Source organism: Hibiscus syriacus, unplaced genomic scaffold, assembly GCF_006381635.1.
Source record: "Hibiscus syriacus cultivar Baekdansim isolate YM2019G1 unplaced genomic scaffold, ASM638163v2 tig00110472_pilon, whole genome shotgun sequence".
Classification (NCBI taxonomy): domain Eukaryota; kingdom Viridiplantae; phylum Streptophyta; class Magnoliopsida; order Malvales; family Malvaceae; genus Hibiscus; species Hibiscus syriacus.
In genome coordinates, this window is record NW_024062752.1 from 2519126 (window position 1) to 2541638 (window position 22513).

The 22513-nt window shown below is 33.4% G+C and overlaps 3 protein-coding genes and 1 pseudogene across 3 annotated transcripts; 2 read left to right on the forward strand and 2 right to left on the reverse strand.

Moving 5' to 3' along the window:
* Positions 1 to 2014: 2014 nt before the first annotated feature.
* Positions 2015 to 3178, forward strand: LOC120127773 (polygalacturonase-like). Its single transcript, XM_039145601.1, has 4 exons — positions 2015 to 2152; positions 2231 to 2428; positions 2518 to 2976; positions 3062 to 3178. Exons 1-4 carry the CDS (start codon positions 2015 to 2017, stop codon positions 3176 to 3178), a joined length of 912 nt encoding a protein of 303 aa, XP_039001532.1.
* A 3996-nt stretch (positions 3179 to 7174) lies between these two features.
* Positions 7175 to 8597, forward strand: LOC120127774 (exopolygalacturonase-like). The gene is made up of 4 exons (XM_039145603.1): positions 7175 to 7312; positions 7386 to 7688; positions 7764 to 8279; positions 8370 to 8597. The coding sequence occupies exons 1-4, from the start codon at positions 7175 to 7177 to the stop codon at positions 8595 to 8597; spliced, it is 1185 nt and encodes a 394-aa protein (XP_039001534.1).
* A 181-nt stretch (positions 8598 to 8778) lies between these two features.
* Positions 8779 to 12560, reverse strand: LOC120127775 (polyadenylate-binding protein-interacting protein 9-like). The gene is made up of 11 exons (XM_039145604.1): positions 12536 to 12560; positions 12289 to 12371; positions 11678 to 11788; positions 11542 to 11586; positions 10463 to 10535; positions 10255 to 10364; positions 10042 to 10101; positions 9847 to 9894; positions 9670 to 9738; positions 9056 to 9117; positions 8779 to 8971 (listed from the first exon to the last, which is right to left on the reverse strand). Exons 1-11 carry the CDS (start codon positions 12558 to 12560, stop codon positions 8914 to 8916), a joined length of 744 nt encoding a protein of 247 aa, XP_039001535.1. The 3' UTR covers positions 8779 to 8913.
* An 859-nt stretch (positions 12561 to 13419) lies between these two features.
* On the reverse strand, positions 13420 to 16428 carry LOC120127887 (annotated as a pseudogene).
* Between the last annotated feature and the right edge of the window lie 6085 nt (positions 16429 to 22513).

Here is a 22513-nt window from a genome sequence, read left to right on the forward strand (position 1 = left end):
GATTCGACTGCAGCAACAAACAAACAAACTTCGCTTTAGAAACGCCTTCTGAAATGCAGCAACAATTACGCTTCGATTTCAAAAACTCGTCCGTTCTATCTATTTTCAGAGGATATTTAGCTATGACCTTTATATTTTCATCGGATATGTTATTTATATTTAATCGATACAAATACAAAAGTGTCGATACTTTTATGTCAGGTGTCGATACTTTCGAAAGGATAATTACGTATTTCTTTGAAAGTATCGATAATTTATTACACGTACTTACGAAAGTATCGACACTTTTAATATATCCGGTATCATTTTACCGGTTTTATCATTTTGATACCGGTTTTATCATATTTTTACATGTTATATCTTTGTTTGATCGATACATTTTTTAAAATATCGACACTTTATAGGCGCTAAAACTGCTTCTCTTTTAAATTCACAAAGTGTCGATCGTTATATAAAGTTTCGACACTTTCAATATATCCGGTAGCGTTTTACCGGTTTCATCATTTTGATATCATTTTTATCATATTTTTACATGTTATATCGTTGTTGATCGATATATTTTTTGAAAGTATCGACACTTTATAGGCGCTAAAACTGCTTCTCTTTTAAATTAACGAAGTGTCGATCCTTATATTAAAGTACCGACACTTTAAATATATTCAGTACCACTTTACCGGTTTTATCATTTCAATACTGGTTTTGTCATAGTTTTATATGTTATATCGTTGTGGATCGATACATTTTTAATTTGGATCGACACGAACCGACAAGTTAAGTTTGTCGGTTGCACAATTTTTTAATATTTCTTCATGACTTAGACCTACTACATTATTATTAGTCAACATTTCCGGTAGCGCTAAACCGAATTTATTAAATATCTTTTAATATATCCGGTAACGTCGTATATTAGCTTTATATTAACCTGCCGTTTTCGAGACATTCCCATCAATCTTCCTTTTACTTCTCTTTCAAAGAACAAAATCTTCTAAATAATTCACCAAGTATTCTTTTTCTTCTGGGAGAGGCCGGATTATTTGTTTGATCATTTAAATTAAATTAAATTATCTTTAATTTAAATCATTTTAGAGTATGGCCTCAATACAAGTGAATATATATATTCAACCAGAATATATTCGTTCGTTTTATAAAATTAGATTAATTTTTTAATTGATATAATATTTATAATAATATATTATTAGTGTGGTGAACCTACCATTAACCTAAAATCGTCCAATAAATTATCTTAATTCGAAGATGATAGTTTAAGTCTATTGGAATTTATATCTTTAAAAATTTCTAATCAAATTGACATTAGTACAATATTTTTTTAATAAGATTAAAAAGAAGTATTTGTTTACCAACGACCGGTTGGTTTACTAGGAGGAGACATTAGATATCTTAAACAAGGTCAGAGATTTGAATCCTGACGTTTACGAATAGAGTAAATTAGGTTGGGAGTGTCGTCATCGCCTTTACAGTATCTGATCCGGATTAGTCAATCAGTAGATCGAATACCAATAATTTATACCCAAAAAATATAGTATTTGTTTAAATTTTTTCTTGGTTATCAATAATGTACACACTCTACAAATACAACTATTGGAATTCATACTCTCTAATTAGAACAATATTTCCTTATATCATTGCGACTGCTAGATTAAATATTAGAACAATACTTAAAGGGTATTCATTAAGTGAAGTCATTCCAGCTACACATCAAGGTAACCGACGAAAAATGGATTTAGTAAAACCTTGATTAATATAAATATTTGAATCAACTCATTAATTACTGATATCAAAGATCCATTGCCTGATGAACAAAGAAAATTAACCATGATTAAAGGTTTTAATTTCATAAAATCAAAGAAAATTAAGTAGTTACCATGAATGAGCTCTCTCAGAATCGTAACTTCCATTTGAAAGTTAGAAAGAAATCAGTAAAATTGTGCAAACATCAAAATCAATATAAATATAACATCTTCTGGATTGAATGTTCTCATCATTCACGGAAGAAATGGCTCTCCAAATCGATTTTGCTATGCTTTTCTTTTCAGTTTTCTTCTTCGTTTCCCTCTCCGAAGTTCAAAGTGTAAGAACTTTCAACGTTAGGGATTACGGTGCCGTCGCGGATGGCCGAACAGACAATCGAAAGGTATTTGCAATAGACATTTTCATGTATTATTTTGTTATTTCTCTCTATTAATTTATGTGCATGCATGTTGGTGTTTAGGCTTTTATTCGAGCATGGACAGACGCCTGCAATCGAAATGGAGTTTCAATAGTGTATGTACCTAAAGGAGTTTACATGTTGGGAGCAGTTGAATTCTCCGGTCCATGCAAAAGTCCCATAATATTCTCGATGAATGGGCATTTAAAGGCTCCAATGGGAGCTTCATCGGATGCTGAAAACTGGATTGGGTTTCAGTACGTAAATAATTTGGCGATGAAAGGTGGTGGCACATTGGATGGCCAAGGACCTTCTGCTTGGTTTTTGAATGACTGCCAAACCAACCCTAGCTGCAAGCAACTCATATCGGATTCTTCGGATGCAATAACGTAAACGTGTCCAATGTACAAATACTCGCCCCAGATGACAGTCCCAACACTGACGGTATCAAGATCGGCAGCTCGACACACATCCGAATTTTACACTCCAAAATAAGCACCGGCGATGAATGTGTTGCCATCCTCTCAGGGAGCTCGAAAATTGATGTCTCCAATGTTCATTGTGGCCCCGGACATGGTATAAGCATAGGAAGCCTAGGCAAGTACCAAGGTGAAAAGAACGTCCATGGTGTCTCTGTAAGAAAGTGCATTTTCCGTAAAACGGACAACGGTGTTAGAATCAAAACATGGGAATCTCCGATTCAAGTTATTGTTTCAAATTTATTATTTCAAGATATTTTCATGGATAGAGTTCGGAACCCGATCATTATCGACCAGACATATTGCCCTCTTTCTTCATGCAATCAACAGGTAATTGTAATGATTTTTATATGTGTTCATTCTAATTTACTATTTTCATCGAGATTGAATGAAATTCGACATTTTTTTTCTTCAGACGGCTTCTCCTGTTCAAATCCGAGATGTTACATATAGGAACATGTGGGCACTTCACGTTCTCTGGTTGCTGTTTCCATGGATTGCAGCAAACGATTCCCGTGCCAAAACATCGTGATGACCGACGTCGTTTTGGGTCATTTCGGACCTCGTGGACCTTCGAAATCTGTTTGCTCATTTGTCAACTGTCGTTTCTTCGGAAAACAACATACTCGCCCCTGCTTTTAGTTGGCCCCTTAGAAATGATTTCTGTGAAAATAAAATATCGATAGTACAGTCAAAATCGTTATATAGTCTAATGTAATTTTAATTTAATGCATTAATTTATTTTTAAAATACAATTTTTTTATTTTAATTCTTTAACTGGTTTTTAGAAAAATTACTAAACATGTAATATACATTAAAATGTGTAATGTGTCGCACGAACCAATTTATTTAAGTAGTTAAAGAAATCGTTGAAGTTCTTAGAACTCATGGGTTCAAACACCAGCGACATCAAGAGTGATTGAATATTTATTATCAAATGATTGAGAGTATTTATAACAAATACTATTTTATAATCACCTTTAACTTAATAAAAAAATACATCATTTGTCAAATCAAAAATCTTAGTACTATAATTTTAAAAAATATATTTATATATTAAATAATATTTTTATTAAATTATGAAATTATTGAAATTCTTTTATTTATAATGTAGACACTCATTTTCGTCCATTTTATTTTATATATATATATATATATATATATATATATATATATATACATTACAGTTTGCAAATGGTGTTTGAAAATACATATATAATATATAGTCTTTAAAAAAAACATTTTTGAAAACATATACATTATATAGTTTTTAAAACAATTTTTTTGAAATATATATATTATATAGTTTTGAAAATTAGTTTTTTTAAATATATATATTATATAGTTTTGAAAATTAGTTTTAAAAAAATATATATTATATAGTTTTGAAAATTAGTTTTTAAAAATTATATATTATATAATTTTGAAAATTATTTTTTTCAAAACTATATATTATGTGGTTTTGAAAGTTATTTTTTTAAAAATATATATTATATGGTTTTGAAAATTATTTTCTTTAAAAACATATATATTACAACAACAACAAAACCCAATTCCCATATGCAATGTGGTAAGGGGGAGGTAGGATAGTAGGCTGCCCAAAAACATATATATTATATAGTTTAAAAAAATATTTTTCTTTATTTCTTTATTTATTTTTCTTTATTTCATTTATTATTTATTATTTTTTATTTCTCGTTTCAGGTCCAGAGTTATTGTCCAATCAGTTCAAGAAAATCGGGCCTAAACCAGCCCAAACAGTTAGGGTTTTCAAGCTTGGGACCATCGTCGCTCAATACGAAACCGTTAGATCAGATGAGGATCAATGACCAGGATTGCAAGGCAACTAGGGTTTGTCTAACCCCCAAACGACCAATAGAGTCAAGCGAAACGGTCGGCCGGAAATCCCAGGATGATCGACCACAACGTTCACAACCCCCATATCATCGGAAATAGTCCCCGACGGGGCTGTATAAATACATCATCAAGCAACTCATAGGGGTACCATCATCGATCATACGAACCACAAAAACAACACACAGTACACAGACAACACCCATCATCATCGAGAGCACCATCAAGTAGAACAACCAAATACAACAAATCGGTGAGAACACCGAACCAAAGCCAAGCACAACCCACAAAAAACCCACACAAGCCAAAACTACACATATCACCAAAAAAAAAACAAATACAAAGCAAACCATTCGCACAAGAGGAAAGGCTTTGATCGTGGTGCCCGTCGGAACTGAGAGGGCTCGCCGGGAAACGAACGGTTTTTTGCAGAAAAAAGGTAAAAGGCCGAGACTTGTTTGCCTAGATCTACGCTGGGATGGTTCGAGTTTAATGTTTTGGGGTTCAGATTTAGAATCTCGGGGGAAGGTGAATGTCTCGGGGTGTTTTGGGTTTGCCCGGCCGCCAGCGGCGGTCGGAGCGGCGGCGGTGCGGTGGAGAGAGGTCACCGGTCGGTGGTCGGGCTATGGCTGGCTTAGGAGAGAGGGGAGAGTGTTTAGGTTTTTTTGGGTTTTTTTTGTGTTTTGGTGTTAAATGATAATTTTGGGGTTTGAAGGTGTATTTATATAACAAGGATTGGTTTGTAAATAGAAAATTCTTAAATTCTCTCCGTAGTCCCTGGTGTTTTGAGTCGCATTACAATCTGATCATCGTTTGTAATTTCACCTCCAGATTCTCAATTCATTCAATTTAGTTACTATTTATGCTTTGCAAATTAACCCTCAAATTTTTTTTTGCATATTGATCTTTAGTATCAATTTCGGTCTACAAAGTCCAATTCAATTCATTCTTTATCTATTTATTTTTTTAGTTTTTTTTCCTTATTTTATTTTCCTAACATTTTTTTCACAACTTAACCTTTTTTTTTCCATATTTTGTATAGGTATTGTCATTTCCATTATTTTATATATTTTTTTTATTTTGGTATTTTCTCCTTTTATTTTGTATGTTTTTCAACAATTTTCCCTTTTAAAATTTAATATCCTTTTCATTTTTTTACTTAATTAATTTTACTCGATATTTATTTATTTATTTACCATCTAACATTTTTGATTTTCCAGTAGTAAATCGAACCAATCAAAGGTAAGCAATTCGAATCAGGTTTTTAAATTTTTAATTTTCGCGACTAAGACAACCGACAAATTAATTGGTACCGAAAGGGATGGTCAAGGGTGCTAATCCTTCCTTGACCGTAACCGACTCCCGAACCCGACACGTTTCTGGTACAACGCAGATCAGATAAGATGGTGTCCGACCCACCTAAATTTATTTTAAAACAGTCGGTGGCGACTCTAACCCAACCAATTCAATTATCCACGTCGAAGCCCAATTCCGGGCCCAACCGAAAGACGGTCCTGACATATAAAATGGGAAAGTAATTGGTAGAAATGTAAAAAAAAATTATAAGATACATAGAAAATACGAAAAATATTCTGTTTAGTTTTGATATGCTATTTATCTAAGTATGAGTACCACAAAATTTTTGAGAATGAAGTTAGACATTTTTGTTTTTTTTATCATTATATTAATTTAAAATTTACTTATATTACTAAATTTGAAAAATATCAATATACAATTATAAAAAAATATAGTTTGGGATGAATATAAGGTAGTATATGTTCTCAATATTTCTTAATCATTGACAATACTTATAACTCTAGATGCAACGGCACGAACTCATATTTTTATAGGGAGTACAACATCCTCCTTTGTTACTAAAATCTCTCGTTCGATTCTAGTTAAACAAATTTAAAAAACCTAAAAACATCTTTTTAGTGACAAATGAAGATTCACGTTAAAATACAAATTAATTATTACTAAATGTTTAGTTGTAGATACATAATATAAAATTCAATCTAAAAATAACGTAAAAGATTAACTATATCTAACTTCAAAATTTAAACTTGCTAAATATCATAAATTAATTGAATTAAAAATGGATAAATTTGGAAATATCTTTATATTTTCGTAATCGTATCAGAACTCATAAACCCAAAAAAATGTTCATATTTTGGAAAATAACTATTTGGTAGCTAAAATTTTGGAAAGAAAAATCCAAAAACAAAATCAAAGAGTTGAAATGTGTAGCAGTGAGATCAAAATCAGAAATTGGAAAGCAAAAATCAAGCCATAAAAGGAAGTACAGGTAATACAAAAGCTTATTCAAGGCAATATATCTGTAGTAACTGGAAAAAGTAGGTGCCTAAGAAAACTAGAAAAAAAGAAATCAAGGAGAAATATTATCAAATCAAAGCTACGTTTTCAATCATAATAAAATGATTAAGGGATCTAAATCTAACACACAATATATTATTAACAATTGATTAATAGTTTTAATTTCAACGACGTGAATTAAGATAGAAAAAAATCACCTCTCATGTTAAATTTTGAAATAAATCACTGATATTGATCATAAAAGCAAAATCAATTCAGAAAAACACATTATAAATAATCAAGTTGAACCCTTTGATTATCACAACACCTGAACTAAACGAAAGCAAGAATTTACCAGGCAATGGCTCTCCAAACTGTGCTTGCTGCAATTTTGTTCACAACTTTCCTGTTTATCTCATCTGCATCAGCTCAAAGTGCAAGAACTGTCAACGTTAGAAACTACGGTGTCGTTCCGGACGGTCGAACAGATAATCAAAAGGTATTAATACAGTACCAGTGCTGGATTTTTTTGTGTGTTTTCTCTGAATTAATGTTTATGTTGGAATATTTAGGGTTTTCTTCGTGCATGGAACGACGCCTGCAATGGGAACGGAGCTTCAATATTGTATGTACCCAAAGGAGTTTACGTGTTGGGACCGGTTGTGTTTTCCGGTCCATGCAGAGGTCCGATAATGTTTCTGATGACCGGAGTTTTGAAGGCTTTACCTGGACCTTCTGCTGTTTCAAATTGGATAAATTTTCGAAATGTAAATCTTATGTTATTGAAAGGTGGTGGAACATTTGATGGTCAAGGACCTTCTGCTTGGCGTTTCAATAATTGTGCCAAGGACGTTAACTGCAAGCCACTTCCAATTGTGAGTATAATTTTGTTTATTTCATGACAAAAAATGGTTATCTTATCTAATCTTTCTGATATGTTCTAATTTCAGAATCTCAAATTTGACTCGGTGACGAACTCGAGGATTGAATTCGTAAAATCAGTCAATAGTAAACAAACTCACATCTCACTTCACGGATGTCAGAACGTAAATATAACAAAAGTTGAAGTACTGGCCCCGGCTGACAGTCCCAACACTGACGGAATCAAGATGGGGAGGTCATCCGGAATTCGGATTTCAAACACTAGAATAAGCACCGGTGACGACTGTGTAGCCATCCTTTCCGGGAGCTCAAACATCGATGTTTCGAATGTTCATTGCGGTCCTGGACATGGTATCAGCATCGGAAGCCTTGGCAAGTACCGAGGTGAATTGAATGTTCATGGAGTGTCCGTGACAAGGTGTACCTTTAGTCAAACGGACAATGGTGTTAGAATTAAATCATGGGCATCTCCAATTCCAGCCATCGCTTCAAACTTTTTGTTTCAAGATATTGTCATGGATAGAGTTCGAAACCCGATCATTATTGATCAGACGTATTGCCCTCATACTACATGCGGTAAAGAGGTAATTCTAATAAACTTTTTTGCTAATTATAATTCACCATTTTAATCAAAATTTGAATGTTCTAATCTCGTTTTTGTTTTTTTTTTTCAGGCAGCATCTCATATTCAAATTAGTGATGTTACATATAGGAACATACGGGGCACTTCAAGTTCTGATGTTGCTGTTTCTTTTGAGTGCAGCAAGAAATTCCCATGCAAGAATATAGTTATGACTGACATTAAATTTGACAACTCTAATGGTGGATTACCTTTGAAATCTTCGTGTTCAAATGTTATTGGTCGTACCTTCGGCAATCAAAGTCCTCGCCCTTGCTTTTAATTCGTCAAACCTATATTTACATTGTAGTTCTGGCCGTGTATTTTGCTGCAGATTCTCAGTATATATAGTGTGTAGCTCTCCTGTTTCACCTCTTTAATAATTTTTTTTTAATTATTACAAGTGTATTTGATTCCTAATTTGGCAAGACTATGTTTATTACAATCATAAACTAGCAGCAAAGTAACCCTGATGAGATTAACATTGTCGAAACAATTGCGAAGAAGAAGAAAGGGAAGTATTTGAATCCTTCGATGTTTCTTTCCATTGGGAAATCATCTTCCTCCTTCCATGGAAGTTAAACGACTTGGTTGATCGGTTAAAGCAATGTCGGACGGGTAACTCGTGGCCTCATCGGTGTTTTCGAAGGACCTACCCTGAAAGATGAGAATATAAGCATTACAGCATTAACTTTATATGACAATCGTTGAATTTAAAGCAACAAGTTCAGGGACGCGCACCTGATGGGCTGGGATCCTAGCACCATCCCGCTACAATTCAGAGCTATTATGGCACTTTCAGCCTGTCCGTAAAGGAAAAGTTATCAGACAACATTATGCCAGAGAAATTATTACTTGGGAAACAAGTACTAAAAGTACAGCTTCGCAGCATCATACAAGTAAAGATGCATGCAAGCACATATGCATCGTTATGATTGGTGCGCATGCATGCAACATTTTGCTATAACATCTATGAAAATGTTCTGCAACATTTTAGTAAACTATGATAGAAGCCATTCTTCTGAACATTTCCTCTTTTTATTGTAAATTTCTCAGAGGCTCACTAATGGTAGCAATATTTGGTAAGATTTTTCACAATGACTGGCGACTGTTTCTAGAGATAAAGAGGAGAGGCTCAAATAAAAAATTATGAACTAATTAGAGCAGCTAGATTTGCACAAATAGTTTGCAAAGAGATGTGGATGACATTATAGAAATAAATTTGACAACATAACAGGTATTGTGGTATATTGGTTAGAACCAGAGCCAAAAACATAGTTTCAGAGTATCACAAAAACATAATCCGAAATAATTTCAACCCGGATCATTTTCTAGTCCTGAAAATATGAACTTACCGTGGCAAACTCAACAAAAGCAATACGGGTTGAATGCACATTATCCCCTAAAAGCCTCAACCGAGTGACCTGAGAATTAAAATAAATTCGATGTCAACCTTCAAAAACTTTCTACTTTGTCTTCTAGTCGAAAACAGACGGAAAAAGAGGCATGCATAGTATTAATACAATACTAACCTCACCACAGGCTGATTCAAAGAAATTCTTCACTTCAGCTTGGGAAACCTTCAAGCAAAGTGAAAATATTCTAGAGGATTAGTTTGACAACGTTACACTAATAATTTAAATGCTAGTAAAAAAATAGGCTAACCAATTACAGCAGTGATAAAAGTCCAGAACTCAAACATTAATGTAAGCAAACACAGGGTTTACCTTCTTGTCAATATTTGTACAATAAACAGTCCTGGTGCACATTTCCCTTTCATCTTCCGACTGCTATTGCAGTTATTATAATTAACAGCAAGACTAAAAAAGAAAACTATAGAGAAACTTCAATAGCTATTTAGTAACATTGAAATGTCATTGGCAAGTGAAGCTATATGCGAAACTGAGATAGCTAAGAGCCAGAAAGTCACTCATCCATACCCTAGGGAGAAATGTGGGGTTCACAGGGAGGATCGCGTTTTTTGATGGCAAGACCCGAACCGGATAAAACCTTAGCATTATCCCATTGAGGTTCAGAGCAGCCCTTGCACCTCTGTGAAAACAAAGTTCATATAAAATGTAACATGTGAATAAATGGGTATTGATTTACAAAACAAAAGTTCATGTCCTGTCCATAGCAGCTGCTTACCTTCATCCACGAATTCCACAGACGCAAACCGAAGAACTGAATGTGGATCACCACAAACTCGGCAATCAACAACCTTCAACAATAATTTCCAACTCACTTCAAAATGTCATATATATGGAAATCTGCCCCATAAGCTATCAAAGAAAGTAATCCTATCAAGCAGTATCAACCAAAGCCATAACATCCTTTCTTTTTTCCCCAAGAAGATAGGAGATACTCAACCCTCGAAATCAAATTTATAAGTTCTTTTGAGGTTTTGATGAGGCTCTAAACAAACAAACAAAATATGAAATGCAGAATCATGCCTTAATAAGATACAAAAGTGGAAAACATAGCGAGAGATATGGAGCTAAATGATAAAGCTAGAACATTATTGTAAATCATCCCACATGTTGTATGAGAGAAGCAATTAGGTTTGTAAATGAACCGAGTTAGAACGAACAAACTTTGTTCATGTTGTTTATTTATTTTTAAGCTTGTTTAGGTCCGATTCGTGTTCGTTAAGGATTTCATAAGCGTGTTCTTGTTTGTTTATTTTGAAAATAGGAATGTTTATTTAATGTTCGCAAACATGTTAAACGAACATATTCACAAATATGTTCATGAACACATAATTGATTATGTTCATGACAATAAAAAAAAACTTTTCATAAATATTAAACAAACAAACCATAAATGAACATAATTCTAACTTTTTAGATATAACATAATCAAACATAAATATTAATAATTATATTGTACATAAAATAAATAAATATAAATATTTATTATGTTTTATAGAAAAAGATCAAATTTCAATAAGCGAACCAACAAACGAGATAACAAATGAACTAATAAACGAGCTTGTTTGTAAACAAAAACAAACCTAACACACCTCTATTCAAACTCTCATTTAATAAACCAACATATATTTTTTGTTCATATACATTTATTTAGCTTAAAAAACAAACAATTCACTAGTAGTTCGTCGAGCTCTGTTCATTTAAAGCCCTAGAAGGAATGAAGTTGTGCAAGATGCCACATCCTGGAGGAACAAACAGATTTATAACAGAAACTTTAAAGCAAGAACTTTAACTTACTTGTCCACAATTGCTAAACAAGCCAGCAAGTTGCTCTTCAGTAACCTGAAAGAAATGATTTTCAAAAGTGATTTCACCAAATCAGAATGAAACCCGGAAAAAGAGATCACTAAATGGTGTCGTTGTTTAAACTTACATTCTGATCAATATCAGAAACATATACTGTTTGCCTAACACTATCATCTCGCTGAGCTCGAAAAGCTTTACCATTAAGCCTTCTCCTACCTTGGTTGGAGTTATTTTTTCTCAGGAAAACACAACTATAGCCATTTTACCAGATGTAACCAAGGGAAATTAAAGAACAAATGCAACACCATGACATGTCAATATTAAGCTTAACCCTTTAGCTAATTCTGTCAACTTTATTAGTAGAGATCAAACAGTCAAAAAATAGTTCAAAAACAGAGCAGCTGACTCTATTTGAGCTTAACCTTATAAATGACAGTAAAACACAAACAACATCAATCCAACGGGGGCAAATTGGAAACCAGTTCAAAATGAAGAATTGTATTAAACAAAGACAAGAATTGGACTTCCAATGTATACCCATTCGGATTACAAAAGGAAGCAAAATTTAGAACCCTGATTTGTCTAAGAAATCAAAATCATATCCATCAATAATCCGCAAAACCCTCACAGAAAAGATGACCATTTTCCCAAAAAATAAATAACACTAAGAATTAGCAAACACACATCGTTCAGAACATATAATTAAACAAATATGTAATTCAGTTGAGAAAATAATACCCTTCTGTTGGAGTAATTCACATTTCCAGCTGATTTGTTATCAACAGGCACCTGATTAAATTTACTGTCATTTTTGTCTGATTCTTATAATAAGATGATGGGAAAAACTCTTTGGCCAAAGGATTCGACTCTGTGAACATATCAACCAGATTCTGCACATTGAATTCCTTTGATTCTGCTTTGGCTGTTTCCACCACCAAAGTGTTCTTCTTTTCATTAGCAGCTGCGGCTACTGGCGCTGCCTCACCTGACTTGTCAGCAACTGCAGCCATAGAATCAAAACCCAAAACCCCCCAAAGAAAAAATAAATAAATATAACCCAATGAACAGAGGAAATGGTAATTGGATTTTGGTAAATTTGTTGTCTTTATTTCTTCTTCCTCACTACAGAGCAAAAAAGTTAAGAGCTTTAGAGAGAGAGAAAAATAAGATTATTGATGTGCCTGATAATAGATAACCATTGAAAATGTCTAGAAATGGAAATAACAGTGAAAATGCAGATGGGTTCTCTTTTCCTTGTGGATGTGATTTAATTAAACTGGCAAATATATCAAATTCAAAAAAGAGAAATAAAAATTGGAAGAGACTGCAGCGAAGAACGTTAAAAATGGAAGAATAACTACTGTTATAACATAAAGATTTTTCAGTTAGCTTGTATCCTTTTTCCTATAAAAATATATTTTTTATAAGGTATAAATAATTATTCCATTTTTTTAAATTTAAAGATATCAATAAAATATAAAAATATTTTTAATCATTTTTAAAATATCAGATTAAGTTGGGGATATTTAACTCCTGTTATGTTGGGTAGTTAAGATTACAAGTTACTATTTATTTTATAATTTATTTTTTCATCTTTAAAATTTCAACTTTTAAGATCGAATTAAATCTTTAAAATTAGTAATATATCGAATTTGAAATAACATTAATAAACAAAATTATGCATTATCTGTAAACTATAGTTTTGTTCCTTGAAACAAAGTATTGAGAAACCCCTTTACATTGCATGTTGCACAAGAAACCCCACAAAAAAAATATGTTATTTTGCCCTCACTTCTCTATTTTCCTTGCAAATGCTCTGTGCTTTTGTCTGCTATGTACGCCATCCAAAAGAAATTCTTCCATGGCCTCCATTTTCCGTCATCGGTCTGCCACCCGAAACTCTCGTCTCTGCTTATATTGCCTCGAAAAGAACTCGGTGCTCCAGAAGATCCGATAGAACACTTCTCATTTTATCAAGTGAAACTGGTTTCAATATAACACCATCCATACCAACCCTCATGCAGCTCTCTTTCGTCACCTTGTCCGTGTATCCAGTGAGAGCTACTATTATCGGCCTCTAGTGGCGTTTTGTAAACTTCTCGTGTATGCGGATCGCGATTTCATAACCATCCATATCGGGAGCACAAACGTCCATGAAAACAACCTTGTGCTCGTTAGAAACCACACACAAACACTCCTCACTTGAGCTTACCATTGTTACATCACAAGCCAAGATGCACAAGAAGCCCCTTGGTCACCTTCCGGCTAACCCTGCATTACAACATAACAATTCAATGCTCATATTCACTTGGCAAGGAAGAAAGAAGTACCACTAATGAATAGCATATGCATACATGTAAAGAATTTGTATCTGAACAAGCAACGAGTATCGGAGATATCTTATTACGGATCACTATGAGACATGGTCAAAAACATATTGATCAAATAAATAGGAAGTGACATGAACACAATGAAACTGACCCGTTCTCATCCATAACCAGAACTTTAAGCCCAGGAAAAGCTGTTGGACCATGATTTGGTGGTACTTTAGGCATGAAAGCAAGTTTGGATTCATTTAGCCGCTCCGGGATGCCGAGTTTTACCATGAATATAGCAGTAGATCCCTTACCAAGACCTTCACTCTCGATCCAAATATGTCCCTCCATTAGATTTACAAACCTGGTCACATAATTAAAAAAGGCAAAACCTCAGGTGGATAGCTAAAAAACCGAAACACCAATACAGGGGTTGGTCAGAAACCAAGATGCTAAATACTCGGAAAGTGTATACCTCTTGCAAATTGCAAGGCCTAATCCACTGCCACCGGAATTCCGTATTGCTGTTGATTGTGTTCGTGCAAATTTGGTAAATAACTTGGGAATTTCTTGGGGGCTAATCCCAATGCCTGAATCTTTCACCTGCATCAGTATTCAGTAGCAAAAAAACATAAACATCAGCAACCTCTAAGATAAAAATTACACCTGGCACCAACGGGACTAACCTGTACACGCAAATAAAAGTGATTATCGCTAGGCACAGGGAAAATTTCAGGAATTCGAGAATCTCTCAGAAATTCTGCTTTTGCAACAAAAGCCGTGATCGTAATGCTGCCATCCTTTGAAAACTTCACAGCATTACCGACAACATATAGAATCGTTTGCATCAGGCGCTTCTCATCGCCAACGGCATATTCGGGTAAGTCAGAAGTCAGGTTTAATGAAACATGAAGCTTTTTAACAGACGCAATGGGCTTGATCAAGTTAAGAACCTAGAGCACAAAAAATGCATGTAACTAGAATGAAAAACACCGAGCAACAGTTATAAAAATTTCCTGAAGCTGAAAACGAAATTCTACCTCTGTGAATACAGCATAAAGGTTAAAAGTTCCAAGGTCTAGTTGAAGGCTGCCATCTTCCAGCCTCGAAAGATCCAATACATCATTTATTAGAGTAGAAAGAAGGTTGCTACTGTTAAGAATGGTTTCAACCATCAGACGTTGTTCGGGTGTTAACTCAGTTTCTTGCAACAAAGAAGAGAGCGATAATTGCATGCCTTGGGGTTCTCATCTCATGATTCATAACAGCCAAAAAATCATTTCGAGCACGGATTGCGGTCTCTGCTTCTCTTCTGGCTAGATCAAGAGCAACATTCTGCTCCATAAGAAGATCCCTAAGCCCTCATCGACTCCTCTAAAATTGCAGCATGCGAAAGAGCAACAGCCACCTGTGTTCATCATACAAATTCACAGATTAAGTGCTTTTAGCAACCTGATATCCGGAACATAAACAGCAATCCAAGAGTGGCATACTTATTTACAGCAGGAAACGATAGGGCTAACCAAATTCCATAAATGATTAGCGTAATAAAAATTTCAAAATGAGAAGAGGTTGCAGAAAATGTATAGTTTAGAAGCAAAACAGGAAAATTATACCTGATCAGCAACTACTTCAACAAGCTCCAGCTCGTGGACATGCAATTGCCTTGCGCTATCTGAAGGCAGCATCAAAACCATCAAAGCATAGCGTTTTGTTGAAAGTTCCGGCCAGTCGTTAATTTGGAAGTTAGAGAGATGCAGGAGCGGGACACGAACTGCAACCACCTCCCCAGGCATGTACTTCCCAGCAGGTCGTATTCTCGCCACTGGACAATTCGGAGATATTTTCACCGCGTGACAGCTACTAAATACTTGATTGATTACAGGATGATGGATTGGTACAGTGTACCCAACCGGATTTTGTTGATGAAGAGTATACGAAAGTTGGAGCTCTAGCCCAGTTCGGGTTGGCATCCACAGGGCACATTCTTCTAGTGCCAAAGTTCGACCCAATTCAACTAATGTGGTTTTCAGTATCGTATGTCTATCCAAAGTGCTTCTGATCTCATGAGTGAGCATTCTAACATGTCGACCTGTTTCCTCTTGTGTACGAATCAGACCCATTTCTCTATCAAGCTCAGCGGCCTTATTCTTCAGAAATAATTCTCTAGTTTTAACACTCCATAAATCGGGAATAATATGTACCAGCATTAAGGCAGTTACACATGATACCACGGCAGTAAAAACCTTTGCAGTCGTCATTACCATTGCCACAGTTCTCGTATGCAATGTAAAAGTCCACAAGTTAATGAGATGTGTTGCTCCGCAAAGTACAATAAAGGCACCAAACTGCACAAGCACCTATCTATATGGAAAAACGGCAGATTTCTTGACAAAATATATAAGCTCTAAAGGAATTGAAAAATAAGCAAGAGCAATGAAGAAGTCGGAAATATATTGATATTTCATCAACAGGTCATCCGGGGGCCATTGTGGCTCTATGCAGTTGCAAGAAGAATCCATTATGACGGAACCAACTAAGCTCTCACTTGTTCTTCATATATCTGAAGAAGAAAGGTAGACTATAAACAATTCACATATCCATTTGATTACAAGATAACAGGGAAGATAGAATAAAACATACAATTTACATGCCCTAGAATTCATCATATTTATTCCAAATCAAACACCACATAATCCTACCCAGTTTTTGTTCCTATTCTTTCCTCCCCAATGTCTTGCTAAACTAAAACACCCTAAAGCATAAATGACAGAAAAGGAAAACGATCAAAAATCTAAACAAAACCTATCCTGATCAATAAAAGTACAAGAAAGAGTACTCTGTTTTCAAAGGTGCTTCGATCTCCAAGAGCTAGAACCATTAGATTGCTTGAGGAACAAAGTGCCAAAAAAGAGCATTTCCATAAGTAAAATAAGACACATAACATATCTGAACTGTGTTTGTATATATGCTGGTGTATGTTTAGATATACATATTATACACACACAAGATTATGAACAATAAACGGTTAAGAATGGACCAATAGGCATGATTGACAACATTGAGAAAGACACTTGACTACTTGGATCCCGCGAGACCTAACATACATCTTCAGGCTAAACAACGAAAGTTGCAACAAAATGAACAAAAAGGAAAAGCAATATCTCAAAAATATATTTTATGATAACAAAAAATGTTCCATCCACAAAACATAGTGAGAGCTATAAACTAGCAGAAGGCAATTAAATTATGCAATACACAAATTTAATAACAGTAACACTTCAAAAAACACACACACACCACACACGAGTTCCACAACCATGAAAGAGAATGAACAATAAATCAAAAAATCAAAACAAATTACACTCTTAATAACAATTCAACCACTCATGATATCCAATCTCAAATCATTAAAAAAAACCTTTCCTTTACAGCTGAAAGTAAAAGCTTGACCTGAGAAGAAATGGTGAGTTTGGGAGAGAAGAAGGGAGCTTTGGATTACAAGGAAAAAGACCCAAACTCCCCCCCCCCCCAAAAAAAACAAGCAATCAAGTAAAACTTCTAGTTGAAACATCAAATCAAATTTCCCCCAGAAGCTGCCCCACAGAAATAAAATGTCAAAATCGAAAACCGTGTCCAAAAAAATGGGGGGGAATCAAGTAAAATGAACCCGAAGATCAAAATTACCTTGTTGAATTGTGTCTTTTTAGCAGCTTAATTACAATCTGTATCCCATTAAGACGGCCTTAGACGATCTGTCTATATATACGGGAGCTTGCCCATGTAGAAAAGGAGTGGAAAAAGTCGGAATGTAAACACAAACCAGAAAGAAGTAGACGAACTAATCAAGAGACGGTTACAATTTATTGATGATGTGGGACCCGCTCACTGAGGTCATGATGAAAGGTGGTGATTACGTTTGAGTTTGACAGATCGGTAATTCTAGATTATTTTAATCTATTTTTGATTCTTTAATCTATTTTATTACAATTGGTATTGCTTATTTAATATATATAAACTTGTAAGAAGCCACCTTTATAGTTAAGGAATTATTATTTTTTGAGATCTGAGTTTAAACATCACATATATGAGAGTGTTGAGTAATTATTATTAAATTGATTGAAAATTTTAAATAAGTATTATTTTACATTAATCCAAATTAATCAATATATATATATATATAACTTGAATTTCTTTTAAGTCATCATATGTCTTTAATTAAAATTTAGGAATATAAAAAATAAATCAAATACATGAGAAAAATTTAATATCTTTTAAGCTAAGAAAACTCTTTTTATAGGTATTAAATAATAATATTATTATAGACAAGTCTAGCTCATAAAAATACATTAAACCACAGAAGCCCACCAAGCTCTAAAATAGCCCTTTTTGCGTCAAACTGCAAATATTGTCCATGGTAAAAAAAACATGGTGAAAATAAAACATAACTACTAAATACACTAATATAAATTTAACTCCACAACACTCGCTGTATCCTGGGCTATGTGGTTCGAAGGATCTGCAACCTGACGGAAAAAATAAGAGGTGTTGGAATTAGGAGTGAAAAAATTTGATCCGATCTGAAAAACTGATCAATTCAACTCGAATAGAAAAATCATCCGCTTATAATAAAATTCAACTCGTAACAGGCTTTGTTGAGCCAGAACTTGGGCCTTTATGGACTTCATCCGCTTATAACAAAGTTCATTTTGGGTACGTAAAGTTCACGTGGGTTCACAAAACATATTAAGCCACGTAGATTACCTCATAATTTAGGGAGAAAAAAATATCTTATTCCAATACCATCTAAATGAGGCATAATCTGTTGACCATTGACATTTTAATTAATTTTTTTGTGAACTGCTTTGACCGAATATAATTGGTGAAACTCTTTGGAACACGTATGATTGATGTAAACTCCTTTAGCCCATATATCTATGTTATTAAGAGAATATCTATATATATTGAACATAAATAGGGATGGGCATTTAAACCCGACCCGATTGGGTTGGGTTTTCTTAAAAAAATCGGATCGGTCGGGTTTATATGTCATATATTCGGTCGGATCGGGTGAAATCTTATTTTGGTTGGGTCGGGTATCGGGTGGAGACTATCTTGTTCTCGGGTCGGGTTGGGTGGACCAAAAACCCAACCCATACCCATACCCATTCCTAAACATAAATCATGAAACGAATATAATAACTAAAAAATTATTTTTGTAGATTTCCCTTTTCCTTTGAATTTTTTAAGCAGATCATTTTTATTGATTTATGAATACTAAAGTTGATATTAGTGGCAAAGTGTAAATCAAATACAAAGTGTTGATTGGCTAGAAACAGTCCGTGTTGGGTACACCGAGTAAATGGACCAAACCCTTTTTTCTTTTTCCATAAGTTGTTTCTTATAAATTTCCATAAGCTTCGTCCCACAGCCAAAAACAAAAATCAACAGGGGGGGGTGGAATTGACAAGTCATTGAGTTAGGTAATGCCATGAAGGAATCATAGCAAAGAATCTTAAATTACATTACATCTCAACGCTACACATGTTTTTCTTCTCCTCCTTTTTGTGATTGGAAAAGCACGAACTATGGCAGTGCGGTTGGTTTTAAGCAAGTGATGAGTTGACTGGCAGAAATGAGACAGTTATTCACCGAGTCAAAACTCAAAGGCGTTTGGGATTTTGTACACGTCTCCATGGATGTGTGGTTAACGATGCATGGACCGACACGTTTTCAGGTGGAAAAGGATTTGTTAGAATATCCCAAAATGGCGATAGATGAAATTTGGCATACCGTCCTTGGCGGCAGCTTTTGGGTGTTGAAAATGTTAAAAGATTGTTGTCTTTTTTTTTCTTTATCGCTTTTGTAAGATTAAAACGTGACAATTAAAAGGTAATAATGTTGTCGATTATGATGGGCATCCATTGGTTTTTTAACTTAAAATTATTATATTGAATCTTAATTTAATTCATATCATCTTAACATAGCCATATGTAAGCAGATATTCTTGTTCATATTTGCTCAAGGCCTAGATCTTAGGCACAATACGCATTTACACACCATTAAGTCCATAGCAGATTTGAACTCAAGTTTAATCTAGATATGAATTAACTCGAATTTATATAAACTTCATTCGATAGAATTCTCTTACACTTTATTAACATTAAAATTAAGAATTTAACATTAAATAATATCTGCATGATTTGATATAAATAGATTTTTTAGCCAAATATGAAAGTTCAAAATACATATATACATAAAAAGACAATGTTTAGGTCATTTTTTAATTTGAGGCAATACGATTAGTTAAATATGGAAATATTTTTGACAATCGGGGATTGCATTTGCACAAGAAACCTCAAAAAGTTTGGACAAATTATATAAAATATTAATGAAAAGTGGTCATCCATGAATGATTACAGTAGAAATTCTTAACTTGAACGGCTTGTTTTAGATTTATCCCTTAATCTTTATCTTCTAATCCGATTAAAATAAAAATAAATAAATAATACATAGAATACGTTTAAGATAAAATGTATAGAATACGTTTAAGTTAAAATGTACTTTAAGTCCCTGTATTTTTTGTATATTTGATATTATCTTACTTTCACTTTTAAGAATTTAATAGAATAATCTTAACGAAATTAATACTCGGATTTAAAATTTTAAAAGTAGTTTTCAGAAGAAAAAAAATTAAGAAGTAAAGAAATTAAATGTATACAAATAAAAGTAGGATAACAAATTTCAAATATACAAAAAGTACAGGGACTTGAAGCCTATTTTAATCAATATATTAATTAATTCTAAAGACATGTTATTTATTTTATATGATGCTTAAATTATATGAACTCCTACTCACTCATAAATAGGAGGCTATTATCATCTTAGACATTCTCAAACTCATCTTTATATATGTTACGGTAATTATGGTTCAAATTAAATTAAGATTCAAATGAGAATTTATCAAGTGATTGAAGTAGTAAAAAAGAATATTTTTTTAAAGGTCTCGAGTTCAAGCATTTACGTCTATAAGGTGTTCTCATATCGTTAATAACTAAAAAGATTCTGAATAAATATTATCTTCTAAACAACTTAGACTATTCAAAGAAATTAAGACTCAAACAATTCAAGCCAAAAAAAAAAGAGTTAAATTGAACGGCGATACATAACAAATTAGACCAAAACTAAGTTAGGTTTAAGGTTAAGCATATGAACTTAGATCTTTAATTAATTTCAGCTTAATTTAATCAAAATTATTAAAATAATAAGAAGCGTTTTAAAGGAGTTCCACCTTTGATGGTGGGATTTCATCACTTGTACGGACAAACAATTCCCACCACAAACTAAGGTGGTGTTTGATTCGTCGGAATGTTTATGAAGGAATTGAAATATGTGAAAAAAATGAAATCTGTCAGGAATTGGAATCCAATTCCATATTATGTTTGGTTCGCAGACATGTCAGGTGAATTTGATTTTAATAATGTAAAATGACATAATTGTCCTTCTTATTTTTTGTTTTATTTTAGTTTTTTTTACAACTTACATGTAGTAATATATTATAAAAAATTAAAAAATATTAAATTTTCATTTTATTGATTGATTATTCATTTCAATAAATTATAAAAATCATGCTAATAAATATCATAAGTTAAAATCATCGCAATCAAAATATGTTAATAAGTTACCAAAAGATAGAACAATATTTTGATACATTCCAATCGGAGTATGTTAATTAGTTACCAAAAACTATTTTTATTCAATATATGAATTAGAAACCCGACCCGACATGACACGAAATAATAAAAAAATATTTTTATTCAATAAAAACATTGACTTAATTGAAAAAAATTATATATAGAGGGGTATTATTGTAATTATTCCTAAATATATAAGGTAAAATTATATTTTTTTTGGGTCGGGTCCTGTTTTTTCACCCTAAACCCGACCCGACTCGACCCGAATATCACACTTAAAAAACTCGACCCGAACAAAATAAAGTTTCACCCGACCTGACCCGAATATATGAATTAGAAATCCCACCCGACCCGAAATAATAAAAATTATTTTTATTCAATAAAAACAACGACTTAATTGAAAAAAATTATATATAGAGAGGTATTATTGTAATTATTCTTAATATATAAGGTAAAATTATATATATTTTTGGGTCGGGTATTTTTTACCCTAAACTCGAACTCGACCCGACCCGATTATCACACTTAAAAAAACCAACCCGACCAAAATAAAATTTCACCAGACCCGACCCGAATATATGAATTAGAAATCTGACCTGAAATAATAAAAAAATATTTTTATTCAATATATGAATAAGTTACCAAAAGATTTATGAGGGTAGTATGGTCAAATTTCAATTCCCTCCAATAAGGGAATTGAATTCTATCAATTCTTGGATGTAATTCACTTTCTCTCATTTGATAGAAAGTTGAAGTCAGGAGGGATTCCAATTCCCTTGGAAAACTTGAACCAAACATGAGGAAGTGATAGAATTAGATTCCAATTCTCACCAATTCCAAGAGATTCATGCCAACCAAAAGCCACAATTTGCCAATTCGGATGATTTATGAACAAATTTTATAATTACGCATAGATAATCAATTGGTTATCCCTTGAGGTGATATATCATTGAA

Bases quoted from the DNA above. Each gene is read 5' to 3' on its own strand.
- LOC120127775 (XM_039145604.1), bottom strand. From the start codon at position 12,560: ATGGCTGCAGTTGCTGACAAGTCAG. The intron at 11,587-11,677 runs GTAAGTTTAAAC...CATTTCTTTCAG, and splicing joins TTTCTGATATTGATCAGAAT to GTTACTGAAGAGCAACTTGC. The intron at 10,102-10,254 runs GTATGGATGAGT...CTGCAATAGCAG, and splicing joins ACCCCACATTTCTCCCTAGG to TCGGAAGATGAAAGGGAAAT.
- LOC120127773 (XM_039145601.1), top strand. From the start codon at position 2,015: ATGGCTCTCCAAATCGATTTTGCTATGCTTTTCTTTTCAGTTTTCTTC. The intron at 2,153-2,230 runs GTATTTGCAATA...GTTGGTGTTTAG, and splicing joins GCCGAACAGACAATCGAAAG to GCTTTTATTCGAGCATGGAC. The intron at 2,429-2,517 runs GTAAATAATTTG...AACCAACCCTAG, and splicing joins ACTGGATTGGGTTTCAGTAC to CTGCAAGCAACTCATATCGG.
- LOC120127774 (XM_039145603.1), top strand. From the start codon at position 7,175: ATGGCTCTCCAAACTGTGCTTGCTGCAATTTTGTTCACAACTTTCCTG. The intron at 7,313-7,385 runs GTATTAATACAG...TGGAATATTTAG, and splicing joins GTCGAACAGATAATCAAAAG to GGTTTTCTTCGTGCATGGAA. The intron at 8,280-8,369 runs GTAATTCTAATA...TTTTTTTTTCAG, and splicing joins ATACTACATGCGGTAAAGAG to GCAGCATCTCATATTCAAAT.